The following is a 15,961-nucleotide window of genomic DNA, read 5'->3' as shown; positions in this document are numbered from 1 at the left end:
AAGCCATTTGTTCTCTTGGAATTTCCATGGCCTATATCCTTACGATCCACACCACTTATAACTCTTCCTACTGTCTGCTTTATCTTGTAGTCCTTTTTAACCTGTATCTTATCTTCCAATGAGAGTTCCAATGTAAGTTCCTTTAGATTAGTTAACTGATCTGTTAAGCTCCTTCCCACTGGATCTGTCACAGTGTCTTGAATATACAGGACATTGATTCAGCAGATAAATGAATGGATGACTTCTTTTATTTAGGTGATTCTTAACCAGGGAGAGTCCTGTACAGCATTGCATGTTAACGTTCACTCAAAAGTAAATTGCAAATTAATAAATGAGCTTCAAGCCTCTGGTATGGCTGATAAATAAACACTATTGGTTCACTTCTGAAAGAAAGTTATTTAAGTAATTTCTCATAAGCAGTTACACATTTATTATTTAATAAATCCATTTTCATGTTCATTAATTGTGCTTTTGAAATGTATAAATTACTTTTCAGTGTTTTTTTGACTTGTCATTTAAAGCAGATAGAACTAAAATAATGACATCTCTTTGAATATTAAGCTGACTTACTCTCTTGCTATTTTTGTGTTTCCTATTTATCTGTTTTCTCATTCCCCTTTCGCTCTGTTTTTCATTTTTATTTTATTTAGTGAAAAGGATTTGGTGAAACAGGCAAAGACCTTAAATAGTGCAGCAAATAAACTGATTCCAAAACATCATTAGGCGTTTTGCAGTTGGTCACCTCAGAAGTCTGTTTTCACAACAGTTGTAAAAGGAAGAAATCAGAAAGTTATTATGTTTAAATTCTGACCCTATAGAAAATATCACCAAAAGTTGACTTTGAATTTGTTGGACTTTAAAAAAATAATTGGACATATAGGTTGAATTTTTTTTATTTTCTGCCCAGAGTTAGACAATTTGGTATAGGTTCCTAATTAAATGCCAAATAAAACTTTGAGAAATTAATTATGAGTTGACCAATAACTAAAACACCATTAAAACAGAAGCCTAGGGAATTGGAGTACTGTACATATATTAAGGATGCCTTCACAGCCCAGTCCTTGATAATGTCAGATTCTTGGTGCATTGTTCGTGTGTGTGTCCGCAAGCCTGTTCTGCCATTGCTGTGTAATGAACTAGAGGTGACTAGCGTGTGAACCTGGACTCTTCCAAAGTAGTTCTGTGTCTGTTATGCCATGGCCCCTTTTCAATTTTGTTGTATAGATTTTGTCCCCAGGCCCAGGGATAAGAACTAAAGTATTTCCCTACAGTTCTACTCTCAATAACCAAGATTGCTTGCAATTTTTTTGCCTTAGTGACTTTGGGTGAAAAAAAAAAAAAAGCAAAAAAAAAGCATCCTTAGATTTCTTTAAAGTACATAGAGATACAGTTAGGAATTAGGTAACTTATGATAACATAATGTGGAAGCTTGGGAAAACCCTCCTAATATTTGCCATCTTCTACCTCTGCCATTTTGTTGCAATTCCACTTTCTATTTAGATAACTCAGAGAGAAAAATTTTAATGAAAATGTTCTCTCCTGTAAAAAAATTATAAGCACTACACATTTTTCAAAACTATCCTGCTTTTCTTACTAGAGTAAAAAGACATAGATATAAGTGATTATTTTCTCCCTGCCATTCCTTTCCCAGCAATGTTTTACTTATGAGTTTTTGTGCAGATGGGGATTTGTTAAAGGTTCTGGGAAACTAATAATTTAATTATTAAAAAAAATTTCAGAAAAGGAAATAGATAAATGATAAACTTATATTCTTTGTTAGTAGCAAATAAACATTCCCAGTAGATATCCACAAGCAATATTAGCAGGGCTTTTTTTCTAAGTGATCACAGATCTAACCCTTTTAGCTCTTATGTTGTAAATAGCCCTATAAGTATTTTGATTTTTTTTTCTTCTAATGGCTTTTGATTTGGAGTACAGGCTTCACATAAGCCTTCATTCCTTCAAAAGATCTTGGCATAGTTTTCTGGGTTCCTTTTTCCCTTTTGTTCCCCATTCTGATACACTTTGCGGCATTTCAGCTGCTTAGGTGAAGACAAAGACAACTCCTTTGTTTCCAGCTTTTCAAATTCCTTAGCTTCTTCTTGGCAAAACCATAATTAAAGGAGTGCAGTAGATTCCCTGGGTGCATTCGTAGATTCTTGCAAAGATTTGAATCAAAATCAAGTCAAAGAACATATGTTTAGATCAGCTACGTGGAAGATCCTGTGCTCTTGAACTTATTTTAGTTCTTATAATTTTGCACCTTTATAAATGCAGCTCCTACTTTGTTCTCATCTTCAGCAACCTTTTGTGATAGCCTTTTTAATAAGCATTTGGAAGGAATGATCAAACTACTTAAAGACTGCACATAGCATGCTTCTAAATACTATTATATAAAGCCCCCAATTTTTTACCTTGTAAAACATAATTCTTCATAGGTGCAAATTTATAAAGATTCTTAGGAGAAAATGTCCGTCAGAATCTTCTCAAGAACATGTTCATGAGTCTTATTCAGGCCCAGTGCCGAGGCCGTTAGTCACACACCACTAGGCAGGAATGAAGTAGGAGAGAGAACCAAATTCTTGACAAAGGCTTTTACTATACAGTAACCCAGAGCCTGGAGAAGGGTTGATGTAGAATGTCCCATGAGCTAATAATGTACAAGGTTTGGGGAAAGGACCAGAAAAATTAACGTTACAGTTCCACATATAAGGTAGTTGCCCATTTGCAAGTTCCAGTTATGTGTGTAAAACAGAAATATAAAGTACTAGATCTATTAGGAAATAAGAACAAACAAGCAAGTGGATTTAACTGAATTGCTGTGTATTTGAGGTTGGCTTTGGATATGAATTTTCTAAAAAGTGTTGTTTTAATGTTTATCATCTAATGGCTGTAAACTGTAGTATTAGAATAAAAAAAAGTGCAAAATCAGCTTTTCCTCTGCCTGGTTCACCATCATCTTGTGTTTCTTTAGAATTTGTTCCTTTACCATCTTTTCTGCCCCCTTAATTTCTTCCCCTGTGTCTTCGCAGTTTTTTTCCTCTCTGTCCATGCCGTCTTTGTTGGGTTATTTTATTTTGTGTTGTGAACTTGGTCTTCCTCCCCACCATGGTTTTGTTTTTTATCACAAGTTCATGTGGCTCACATCCAGATTGCGCCAGGCTGAGCGAGGCCGCCAGTCTGCTGAGTTGGACAACCGGCTCTTCAAACAGGACTTTGGAGACAAGATCAACAGTCTGCAGCTGGAAGTGGAGGAGCTCACCAGGCAGCGGTGAAGAGAGGGCAGCTTGAACTGGCAGGGTGGTCATGGGTAATCCAGGGCCAGACAGGAGGAGAAGGAAGGGGGCGCTCATGGCCTTCAGACATCTCAGCTCTGGCTTTTCAATGTCCTTCCTCTGGAGTTGGAATTGAGGAAGCTTTGGTATTCCCCAAATCCTGTCAACATCCTTCAGGAGATTAGAGCCCGTGGTCCTGGATAAATAGTAATTAATGGCCAACATAATCCTAATAATAAAAGTTAATATTTACTGAATTCTATGTGCCAGGCAGTTTACAAACACCTCACATGCAATCTCTCCTTACACGTCTACCCCTCTTAGCAGGCAATATTATTGCTCTGCTTTCAGGTGAAATTAAACCTTAGAGGGGTTAAGTGTATCCCATTCACACAGGTATTTAATGGCAACATGATCATTTTAAAGCCTGTCTCTCTGACTATAAGCCCTTAACTACTCTGTATTCTCTCTCAAATGAGACTCACTCTATGCTGAAGCCACTGACTTCAAACATAGGTAGTGCTTTGTTGGATATAAAGAAGAGAACTAGAAGGAACACTAGTGGTTATGAGGGTGTGAGTGAGGATTGGATAGATAGCTATAAAGAAACCAGCTAAGTAATATGAAATGGAACTGTATTGAAACTTAACTACTGTATGTACTGAAAATTTTAAATTGAAGACCAGAGTTCAGCATTCTTTAGACAATGTGAATGTAGAAATCTAAGTTTTTCATTCCTTTCCTCTCCCACCCATCCCAGGAACCAGCTTGAGTTGGAACTAAAACAGGAAAGAGAAAGACGGTTACAGAACAACAGGAGCATCCTGGGAAGGGCTTCCCAAAAGCTAGAACCCAAGATGGTAATATCTGTTATTCCTTTGTTTACTGAAGTTTAGTTCAGTGTTGAAGGCTACCTTGATGGGCCTATTGGGTTTCTTTGGAGATTCACTGTGCACATTCCTGGAGGATGTGCACAGCAAACTTAGGGATGGAGTGAACAGAGGAAAGCTTGATTCTGGGTCTGCCTTTAGCACATTCGCCAACTTGACTTCATTTGGAAAGGTGGATTTTTACAGACATCATTTTCAGTGACTCTCTTTTCCTTTTAAGTTTTAAAACAAAGATTATTGTGCTATCTTAACAAAAATATGTGTTTTCTTGGTTATCTGCTAATATTTTTAATAATATGGTATAATAACCCCTCTTCAGCCCTGAATTCCACTTTAACACAATGTCTTAAATGTGGGTTTGTTTCTGTGTATACTGTCTTCAAAATCATGAGGATTTCAGTCTGAGTATACTCCGAATCTCCTCTTGGGAATAGGTAGAAAGAGAGGGAACTTAGTCCTGGGAAAGGGAGAATAATTAATGTGGAGTAGCTTAAAGTGCACAAGTGGAAATTTCTACAGAACGGCTTTGGAAGGCAAGGCTTCCAGCACCTACAGTGATGAGTGAACTAAAATCAGGTCTGATCATCGCCAGGAGCCAACCTCTTCAAATAATGAAACCAGAAAAGTGTGACATACTTTTGCCATCAAAGACAAACTGCAGGGACAAAATTGCCTCCCTTATGTACATACCGTATCAAACAAAGCAAGGCAAATTTACATGCCTCCTATTTAGAATTTATAGAGTGAGCTGCTGCTTTTTGAGCTAGAAAGTAGAAAAGAATGGAAAATGCAGTATCTGTTACTAACAAAATGTGCAAAGAACCAAGCATAAAATCTAAAGGGTATACAGAGATTTCTTTAAAATCATAGCCTTTGTTACTCTTCTTCCAATGGACATTAGGTTTCTCAATTCTCAATTGCCTTGCAGTGGGGTTTCCAGGAGGGTAAATTACACTGACCTCCCTTCCTAGAAACTCGAGTTTCCACATTTGGAAGCAGATAGCAATGGTTCAAGGCAGGCGAGGAGAGTGTGCAAAAATCTATCCCAGGGTCAGCATTGTGGTACAAAGGGTTAAGCTGCCATCTGCAACAGTGGCATCATATGAACCTGGGTTCAAGACCTGGCTGCTCTGTTTCCAATCTAACTCCCTGCTGATGCACCTGGGAAAGCAGCAGACTGTGGCCCAAGTGTGTAGGCCCCTGCCATTCACATGGAAACCAGGATGGAGTTGATTTGTTCCTGGCTTCTGCGTGGCTCAGCCCTGGCTGTTGCAGCCATTTGGGGAGTGAACCAGCTGTTGGAAGTTATCTCTGTGTCTCTTCCTCTCTCTCTGTGACTCTGCCTTTCAAATAAATAAGTAAATAAATCTGTTTTTAAAAAGAATTTGTTTCTAAAAACTGTCCAGGCAGGGCTTCAGAGCATTGGGAGAAATACAGTTTGGAACTTGAGAGTAGACCTTTGAGTGGTGGCGGTTGTGGAAGTTGTCTTGGTAGCCAGGCTCCTGCTCGATCGAGTGTCCAGAGGATCACACCGTCTGCTGGAGATGACCACTTGGTTTTTTCAGAGCTAAGTCAGGAAGAATAAAATTATATTTCTCCTAAGAAGTAACTGAAATCTTGAGCCTACTTTATAAGTAAATAGAATACATTCTGGATTTTATTTGAATCTCAGGAATTAAAAAATAATGTCATTTGTTGCAAACACTATCCAAAAATTAAGAAGCTTTTTAGAGAAGAGAAGGAGGAAATGTGCTTGAAAGTCAGATCCCTTTCCCAATTAAAAAGCTACTTAGCTTCACCGAATTTGGGGATTGCAGAAGAAAATTGCAATATCATCATTTGGCATCTGAATACTTAATAAGCTGAGTTTTTATTTTTGTTTTTTTGTGTCTTTTTTTTTGACAGGATGGGAAGCACAAAAATCAAGAGGAAAATGTTAAACTAAAAAAGCCCCTGGAAGAAAACTGCAGGTGTTTGTTAATCGAGTATTACTATTAACTAAGATACATGAAGTTATTTGGGGGAAGCGGGAATGAGGACGCTTTTGATATACGTTGGCATCGACAAAGACCAGGCACTGACTTGTAATAGTCATATGCCAGAAAGACATTTTGAAGAAGAAGTGAATAAATAACCAGTGATCACATACTATTAAATCAGACCCATTAGGCCACTTCAGAAGAAAGCAGAATAATCCAGCTGCCCTCTGAATTCTGGCCTGCTTAATCCCCAAACTCAAATTACCACTTAGAACAGTCTTCCTCATCTTTACGAGTCATGGCTTTTCTCAGGCCCATGAATGACTGTGACTGTTTCCACTGTGTGCCAGGTTCCCAGGAACAATCCTCATTTCCCTGTCAGGAGTAGGGAACCTTGTTTCTGCCAGGGGCCAGCTAGATATTTACGTCTTTCACAGGCCATACAAAATGATCAACTTAAAAATGAGCCTGCTGTAGCTACGTTGAATTTTGGGTCTGCCTGTGGTTGGCTTGGCAGGACCGCGCCAAATGATTTCAGGTTTTATACAGCTCATGGCCAGAAGTTCCCCTCCCCTGTAAGGGGATCAAACTAAATAACTTCATTACTTTTTCATAATTCTTCATCTAACTGGCTCGCTATGAAGAACATATGATTGTTTCAAGGAAGCTGACTTCTTTGAAACACTATCTTTGAAAGTTAGAAATAAAAGTACTCCATAATGCCACTGCATTAAAAAATTAAGGATATCTCTGGAGGCCATTGTGACACAGTAGGACACCCGCATCTTCTATCGGAGTGCCAGTGCCGATGCAGTGTCCTGATAATGCATTCTGGGAGGCAGCAGATGATGGCTCAGGTGCTTGGGCCCTTGCAACCCACATGGGAGACCTAGGTGGAGTTCTAGGTTCCTGGCTTCAGCCTGGCCCGGCCCATGTTATGAGGGCGTGAACCAACAGATGGAAGGTGCCTCTCTTTGTCTCTCTCTGTGTCACTTTGCCTTTCAAGTAGGTGAAAATAAACAAATGAAGGCTATCCAGCTATATGATATTCTAGAAAAGGCCATGGAGAGAATAAAGAAAAAAAAAAAAATCAGTGGTTGATAGGGGTTAGGGGGAGGGATGAGAAGGCAGAACTCTTTTTTTTTTTAAGATTTTTTTATTTATTTGAAAGTCAGAGTTACACAGAGAGAGGAGAGGCAGAGAGAAAAAGAGGTCTTCCATCTGCTGGTTCACTCCCCAATTGGCTGCAATGGCCAGAGCTGTGCCAATCCAAAACCAGGAGCCAGGAGCTTCTTCCGGGTCTCCCACGCGGGTGCAGGGGCCCAAGGGCTTGGGCCATCTTCTACTGCTTTCCCAGGATCGGAAGTGGAGCAGCCTGGTCTTGAACCGGCACCCGTATGGGATGCTTGCACTTCAGGCCAGGGCGTTAACCTGCTGTGCCACAGCGCCAGCCCCCTCAAAGGGTTTTAGGACAGTGGCACTGTCCTATGTCAAACTGTAATAGCGGCAGAGCCAGGTCATCCACACACTTGTCCAAACCCAGCAAACTTGTCCAGCAGCAAGAGTGACTCCTGATGTAAACAATGGACTCCAGGTGATATGCCCTATCAGTGTGTCCTCATCAGTTGTAACAAATGTACCGCTGTGGTGCAGGGTGTTGATAATGGGAGAACCTGCAGAGGCAGGAGGAGAGGGGGATCTCTGCACTTTCTACTCAGTGTTGCTGTGAACATAAAACTGCTATTCAAATGTATTTTCAAAGGAAGGAGAAGAGTTTAGTGATAAGGAAAGATGCCATCGAGGTGTTGTGAGAGAACCATACACTGTCCTTGTTGAGTCACTGTCTCTAGGCTTTGATGCCTGGAGAATGAGGTAGGGGTGTTCTTTGGTCTAGCAGCTAAGAAGCTGTGTGCCAGATCAGAGTGCTGGATTTAATGGCCAGCTCTAGCTCCTGACTCCCAACTTCTTGCTACTGCAGGCCATAGGAGGCAGCAGTTGATGGTTCAAGTAATTGGGTTCCTGCCACCTCTCGGGGAGACTTGCATTGCTTTCCCAGCTCCTGGTGCTTCCACCTTGACCCAGCTGCAGCATTGCGGGCATTTGTGTTTGGGAGAGAGAACCAGTGGATTGGAGTTTTCTCTGTCTGTCTCTGTGCATGTATGCCTCTCAAATGAGTGAAAACTTAAAAAAAAAAAAAGTGAGGTAGTATGTCATCTGCAGTGACAGGAGCTGCTGGAGAAGAGAAGTGACACAGCCCAGCCAGGTAGCAGCTTGTGTAGGGGCTCTGCCTTAAAATACCCTTCCCCGCTGCCAAGGCCAGGGTGACGCCGGAGTCTTTAATTTTCTCTCAGAGAGCATGGTTTAATCCAGCACGAGTCCCTCAGAGATCAGCGTGGACGCAGGAAAGAGAACTAGAAAGACTGTAAAATTTCCTTGAAATAAATAAATTAAATAGGACTGCAAAATTAACTGGGGCTTCCAGGTGTCTTTCAGAGTCAGCCTTGTTCCACACTCAAATCAAATCTTGACCTGAGCAATCAGGAATGTCTGTTAAATGTGAAGTTCTGATTTAGACCCTAGGAATTTGAGAGTTCTTCCTAGTATCCGTGGTGTGCTCTGAGGCTTGGAACATAGGTTTTACCTTCATTTTCTCCTTAATACATTTAGTTCTCATTACTTGAGTATAATTCCTACTTTATAGATGAGAAAACGGGCAGAGACAGGCAAGAGGACACACCACGTTGGTGCTCTGGTTTAAGTCCTTTGTCTCTGCACTCCTTGGTAGCAACTTTAAGGACCCAGTGCAGCCAAAACTGCCATCGTCAGACACACCAGGCTTGCTAGGCTTGTGGTCCAAGGAACACTGGCATATGTCTGGGGGGTCACACTGCCACTCAGCTGAGAGAACAGGCACCAGTGTAGTCTTGGGTACATTTCCCCTAGAACCCAGAGACTTGGCTTGTCTGCTTGTGTGGCTTCCAGTCCAAGTTGGGATAACAGGAGTTCACTCAGCTTAGTCTCATAAATAGTCAGTCTGAATGGCTGTTCATGTGACCATCTCATTTGAGTGAAGAAACTAATACAATATCTGATGGGGAAAAAAACTACTAAAATACATGGCAGTGGGACTTTGAAGCTTTATGTACTGGCCATGAATGCTGTTGCTTTTAATAAAGAAGCATAAACTATAACTCCAAATCTAGTTTTTAAATGTAACCATAATATAGGTGAAGGGTCAGAAACTAGTAATAGATTTAACCAAAATTTCTAAAACCTTAAGAGGTTACAGTTAATATTTATGTTGTTCCCAGCTACAGCTATGTAAAAGAACTGCAGTGTTGCTTGACAGACTGTCTTCTGAGCTTTTGAGGTGGTATCAGTGGAAATACAGTAAATTGCTGTTCCTTAACTCTTTGTATTCTCCCTCCGTTCTAGGCTGCAGTCCCACCCTACCAATGAACAGGTAACTGAGCCTCATGTTTTAAAATACTTTGTAGAAATTATGAAGTTGATTGTACCACGTCTAGCCAGTGAACACGGTAGCATGGGAGGAAGGTGAATGAGGACAGGCCTCTGCGTACCATCCTTTTAACAGCATGGCCCTAACAGTGGACTGCCTGAAGCTCTCACAGGCAGCAGCTCGGCTTTAAGCCATTTGCTAAGTACACAGCAGTGCTTACTTCTGACTTGAAATAACCTCTGGAGGCCAGGAAAGCTCAGCTTACTTCCCTGTCCTTTAGTCTTTTACATAAAATGGAGACGAATACACTTCTTGATCACAGAAATAAACTAACACAAATGGCTGTAAAATATTTGTGAATGTAACAGCATGTGACAGTCCCAGAGAAAGACTATACATGCTACTGTGTCTGAGTCACAGATCTATTGGGAGATAAAATGATGCCTTCTCTCAATTCATGGTAGAGTGAGATAACAGGAATGGGACCACTAAATAAGAATCAGATACAGACCGCCCACCTTGACACATCTCTGATGATCCTGTCAAAGAAAGTTTAAGCCTATGGGGGTGTCATTTCCAGGTAGTCTGTAGTGTGGTTATATAAATTTTATGGCCAAAAACTGCATACTCTGAAAGCATTCATGTTTTTTGACACTGAAATAAACTAACTGCCTCATTCTGTGGTTTAGGATCTGCTGCTGCTCTCAGAGAAGCCCTGGGTGTGTCAGCTGTGCCAGGAAGGCGGCAGCCTCACAAAGGTAACGGGTTCCTCACTGGGCACGCCACTGTACTGCCTGCCCCTTCCCAGGCCCACTAGGGACTGTGTACCAGGGACCACAACGTGTGCAGTGCAGAGTGCCCTCTCCAGAGCCAAGGATGGGGAAGCAGAGGGGATGTTGTGGAGTACCTGTTCTTTCTCAGTCCTGGCAAGTCATGTCAGTAAATTCCCATTAAAATTAGTTTCAAAAACTGTATACATAATTTAGAACAAATAAGCAAATAGAAATTTATGAGTAAATAAGATATCTGTGGATGCCTGTGTAGAATGTGCTGCTCCATGTGCTGGGGAAAGAGGAGAAAAGAAAAAATAGACTGTGTCCTGGTCTTGTACATCCTGTGTCCTGTGTGCCATCTTTTAAAGATGAAGAACCTTGGACTCAGAGACATTAAGCGCATTTCCCAGAGCTACTCACGTCGTTAAGTGGTGAAGTCTGGATTTCAGCCCGACTTTGGCTCGGAAGTCCAGTCTGCCTCTAATACTCGTCCTGCTCAGAACTTGGGAAAGGAGCTCTCCCCGCTCCCCCCCCCCACTGTCTCCTCACTGTCCCCCCTCCACGGGTGCACCGGGATCTCTGCCTCAGCACCTCCCTAGTTTGTCTCCCTAGAGCAGGCCGAGTGAAGGAAGTGTTGAGAGCACGAGTGTCCTTCCATGTCCTGCTGGAACTGTGGCTCCTCACAGTGTCTCCCCAGCATCTGGTGCAGCGCGCGCTCGTGGTAGACACTCTAGAAGTGTTCTTACAGTGAATTTAGGAAGCAAGTGCTTGACGAGATACAGGAGACACACCCAGGTCAGGATTATAACCTGCACACTACCATTTGTGATCATGCTGCATTTTAATGAACAAAACTGGAATGTGACTTCATCTTAGAGTCACACAATCAGATGGCAGAGGAACCGCCTTTATAGAATTGGAAGTTGCAGTTGTAGAAATATGTCTCAAAATAGAAGAAACTGCTAAGTAAAGTCTGGCTTCTGGCTGCGAAGCCATACAAAGTAACTTGAGCATGTCGGATCGAAATTCTTCTCAGGCTCTCAGGTAAGTGATCCACCGTGCCCTCGGGAAGAGGCATTGTTTGCGATGAAAGTAGCATTTCACAGGGGAAATTACTCACAGCGGTTTTTTTTTTTTTTTTTTAAGATTTATGTAATATATGTGAAAGGTAGAGACACAGAGAAAGAGAGAGCACACTTCTGTGCAATGGCCAGGGCTAGGCCAGGGTGAAGCCAGGAACTCGGATCTCCATCCAGGTCTCACACTTGGGTGGCAAAGGTCCAAGCATTTGGGCCATCTGCTGCTGCTTTCCCGGCAGGGAGCTAGATTGGAAGCATTTAAGACCATGGGGCTCTGCAGGCACCAAAGAACTTTACCAGTCACACAACCCAGTGACCCACCCACTCTCTAAAGAGACCACTTTCCCTAAAAGGATGCAAGAAGCCATGTTCCAACTTCACTGATATCCCAAAAGATATGCTTACAGAGCATCATAGGAAAGGACAGTGTATTAAGAATTACAGTTTCAGTTCGTAGTCAGCAAATCTTTTCATCCTAGCCTGTCCACCCAATCTACTGCAAGGTCATTGTGTCATTTGGAGTATGCTTAGATACTTGAAAACTCATTTTAGAATTAGACCATCTGCCCGGTTCAAGTCCTGACTGCTCCACCTCCATTCCAGCTCCCTACTAATGCAACGAAGAAAGCAGCAGAGGATGGCCCAAGTACTTGGGCTCCTGCACCCACGTATGAGACCTGGAAGAGCCTCCTGGCTCTGGCTTGGCCCAGCCCAGCCATTGAGGCCACCTGGGGAGTGAACCAGCAGATGGAAGATCTCCATCTCTTGTCTTTCTGTAACTCTGCCTTTCAAATAAAATAAATCTTAAAAAAAATTAACCCATCTGAGAGTAAATAGAAGCAAAAGTATGAAATGTATTTCAAAGGTGAATAATTTGTGTAGTACCTGTTCTTTCGATTTTGTTGGCACTGCTCCCTCTGTTCATTCAACCTAAGAATTAGACTGAGCTTGTAGACTGGGTCTGTGTGGTCAGGTACACAGCAGACATTCGGTCAGTGCTTAAGTAGGCATTGAGCATCTACCAGGGTTGGCCTTTATAGCCCACACATCCTGCCTTGCTGCTCTTGTACTTCCCACCTAACCATCTCCTCCTCCTCCTCCTCTTATAGAATGTGTGCAAGAACTGCAAAGGAACCTTCTGCAATGCCTGTTCAACAAAGGAACTGCCTCTGCCATCCAGTATCAAGCCTGAGCGAGTTTGCAATCCCTGTCACAAGCTGCTGATGCAGCAATATTCCACCAGCCCGTCGTAAGACTGGAGGCCACAACCTGGACCAGAATGTCCACTCAGGGCCATTCTCTGCCTGTGTTAGGTGTCAGGCTCTCCTCCAGCTCAGTCCTGAGGATCAACTAGAGTTGATAGGAATGATGTAAGTAAACCAGGTCTAGGGAGAAAAGGCAGCAGCAGTGGAGGTGCTAGAAATTTCCCGTAATAACTGTACAAATAAAAGTGACTCAGTTGAGCCTTTCTCTTCTAAATCTAAACAAACCCACTTTGAAGGGTTTATTTGATAGCACATTTGGGGAGGGCTATTTATTTTTTATAGTGATAATATTATCGGGAGGGGGGTGTAATAGGAAAGTCCAAACAGATTACAATAAAAAGGAAAATTATCGTCTCCCTCTATTATACTTGCAGATCCAAGAGGGAAAGGTTAATGTTAATTGAGATCCAAATGATTGGTGTTACCTACTTTCCCAGGTGCTACTAGACATAAGCACTGCTTTCCTCTTCACCCCCACTAACTACCTCTTTAAAGTATATCTTCCAAACTGTGAACCCAGACTCAGGGAAAAGAAATTAAAGTGTAATATAAATTCTGAATGTAATGGCAACAATCTAATATATTAGAATTTGAGGGCCAGCATTTCCTGGTCTTGGCCTTCAAGTGTCTCATCATCACAGCAAGAATGAGCATTGCTGATTTTTCCACTTACTGACTTCAAAATAACATGTCCTTTTCAGACTCTTTCTACCACAAAACAAGCTGGCTCTGGTCCCCAACCCTCCCTTCTCTCCAAGTCATGGTGGAAACTTTAAGGAGTGTTATAGGTAGGGTTTACCTTTTGCACGTACGAAGTATTGATTAAATAAAAGCTAAGTCATTGAAAAGTAAAGCAAGCTAATTTAGTTGGTTGCTGACAACATTTAGCTCAATATTTATTAAATTGTTTCTTTTAAATAAGGAATTCCTTATGCTGTTCCAGAGCTGGTAGATGGGCTTCTGAGAAAGGACAGATCTCAAACATCTCTTAAACCCTTTGTGGGGAGAGAGGGAAGCACATTCAACAAGGGAAGGAAAGACATGGTATATACTGTTTTGATTACGTTACATGTGTCTAGATTGTTTGATTCTAATTAGTACCTGAGAAGAAATGATTCCGTGACTGGTTTAGAATTCTGGGGTGGAAACATCCTGGCACTGTGTTATTTGATAAATTCTGTCTGCTAGCATGGGTTACAGCCTGGGAAAGGGTTATTATTCTAGAAGTCTTGCCTGTTACTTGGCCAAGCTGGAGTTTGAATACTAAGGAAAATAAAATCTAATGATTCTAGATGAGTTTTTTGTTTTGTTTTTTAGTTTGTTAATTATTTCTATTTGAAAGGCAAAGTGACAGAGACAGAAAGAGATCTTCATTACTGGTTTACTCCACAAATGCCCACAATAGCCAGAACTGGACCAGGCTGAAGCCAGGAACCAGGAACTCCATCTGGGTCTTCCACGTGGGTATCAGCGACCCATTTCCTAGAGCCACTATCTTCTGCTTCTATAGTGCACATTAGCAGGAAACTGGATCAGAAGCAAAAGCAGAACTTGATCCCAGGCACTCTGATATGGAATGCAGCCATCCCCAACCTGTGCCACAACTCCTTTGCCACTGATTTTTTTTTTCCCTCATAAATAATTTTTTGTCAGTTTTCATGCTCCTTATCTGACCACCTACATGAGCCAGCACTCCTTATGTGCCACATATATTGGGACAGAAGTGGTGAAAATGAGGATTATGCCTTTTCGTTCTGAATGAAATGGGAAAGGGCAACTCCATAACAGAGGTTGTAAGGAGGAGTAAGTAGTCACTGGAGATTTTACTTAGACGTGCACATAGCTGTTTACACAGCTTTTAACATGTCTATAAACAAAGCACTCTGCTTATTAGTGTAACCTTCCCCCAAAAAGGACCAAGTCATGAATACCTTGACTTAATAATATATCCCTATGATTTCCTGTAAAAATTTTATTCTCCACCATTCACAACAGCACCACAAGTAAAGTATATGGCATAGCGGGTAAAGCTGCTGCCTGCAGTGCCAGCATCCCATTTGGGCACTGGCTGCTCCTCTTCCAATCCAGCTCTCTGTTATGGCCTAGGAAAAACAGTAGAAGATGGTCCAAGTGCCATCTTCAGGGACCCTGAAAAAACTCCTGGCTCCTGGCTTCGGATAGACTCAGCTCGTTGCAGCCATCTGAGGTGTGAACCAGTGAATGGAAGACCTCTCTCTCTACTTCTCTCTGTAACTCTTTCAAATAAATCTTACATAGGCCGGTGCCGTGGCTTAACAGGCTAATCCTCCGCCTTACGTTGCCGGCACACCGGGTTCTAGTCCTGGTTGGGGCGCCAGATTCTATCCTGGTTGCCCCTCTTCCAGGCCAGCTCTCTGCTATGGCCCGGGAAGGCAGTGGAGGATGGCCCAAGTGCTTGGGCCCTGCACCCACGTGGGAGACCAGGAGAAGCACCTGGCTCCTGGCTTCGGATCAGCGGAATGCGCCAGCCGCAGCGGCGATTGGAGGGTGAACCAACAGCAAAAAGGAAGACCTTTCTCTCTGTCTCTCTCTCTCACTATCCACTCTGCCTGTGAAAAAATAAATAAATAAATAAATCTTACATAAAAAGTATGGTGGAGCTCTTAAAAGGGTTTAACTATTTCGTGAAAGGACTCTAGCCTCATGATTCTGAAGCTGCTCTCAGGACCAGCGTCCACTGCAGCCTCATTTCAGCTGTAGGCCCTCTTTTTTAAAGAATTATACTTCAGAAAGCAAGTGGCCTTATGTGAGTTAAATTTTCCTTCAAACAACTTAGCCTAATTTAAGTCCCCATATGTTCTCCCAGGTCAAACTGTAATGATTCTTAGACATTTGCTGGCTTAGAGTTGTCAACTGTTGAGGTCCCCTATTTTATGAATGTACTTAGTTCATGGGAGTGGGCATTTAGCCTAGCAGTTAAAATGCCTGCATCTTACACTGGAGTACTTGGTTTCAAAACCCAGCTCTGCTCCTGACCCAGCTACCTGCCAATGCAGACCCTGGGAGACAGCAGTGATGGTTCAGGTGGGCTCCTGCTACCTGCCTGAGAGACCTGGATTGAGTTCCCAGCTCCCAGCCATTGTGGGTGTTAGGGGAGTGAACCAGTAGAGAGCCCTCTCTGTTTGCCTCTCACATCTATAAAATAAAGTAAAATGGAAAAATTTTAAAGTGGTTTATTTTGGTGCAGAACATTTTGAAATC

General features: G+C 42.1%; 1 protein-coding gene across 6 annotated transcripts in view; it reads left to right on the top strand.

Annotated features, from left to right (window-relative positions):
* RUFY3 (RUN and FYVE domain containing 3) overlaps positions 1-14,017 on the top strand; it is a 91,871-nt gene extending 77,854 nt beyond the window's left edge. For 3 of the 6 annotated variants that reach the window (XM_062198732.1, XM_062198733.1, XM_062198734.1), the window contains 6 exons: positions 3,152-3,271; positions 4,036-4,135; positions 6,071-6,135; positions 9,580-9,607; positions 10,294-10,362; positions 12,566-14,017. In XM_062198732.1, coding sequence (XP_062054716.1) covers positions 3,152-3,271; positions 4,036-4,135; positions 6,071-6,135; positions 9,580-9,607; positions 10,294-10,362; positions 12,566-12,709 — 526 coding nt within the window. In that variant the 3' untranslated portion in view covers positions 12,710-14,017. Of the gene's footprint in view, positions 1-650; positions 3,272-4,035; positions 4,136-6,070; positions 6,136-9,579; positions 9,608-10,293; positions 10,363-12,565 lie in introns of those variants that run through there. The other 3 variants (XM_062198736.1, XM_062198738.1, XR_009866579.1) reach the window with 2 other exon arrangements.
* Positions 14,018-15,961: the final 1,944 nt, after the last annotated feature.

The sequence above is a fragment of the Lepus europaeus genome, chromosome 8 (genome assembly GCF_033115175.1).
Source record: "Lepus europaeus isolate LE1 chromosome 8, mLepTim1.pri, whole genome shotgun sequence".
Taxonomy (NCBI): Eukaryota; Metazoa; Chordata; class Mammalia; order Lagomorpha; family Leporidae; genus Lepus; species Lepus europaeus.
The sequence above is the reverse complement of the archived record's forward strand: the minus strand, read 5'-3'. Positions and strand labels throughout refer to the sequence as shown.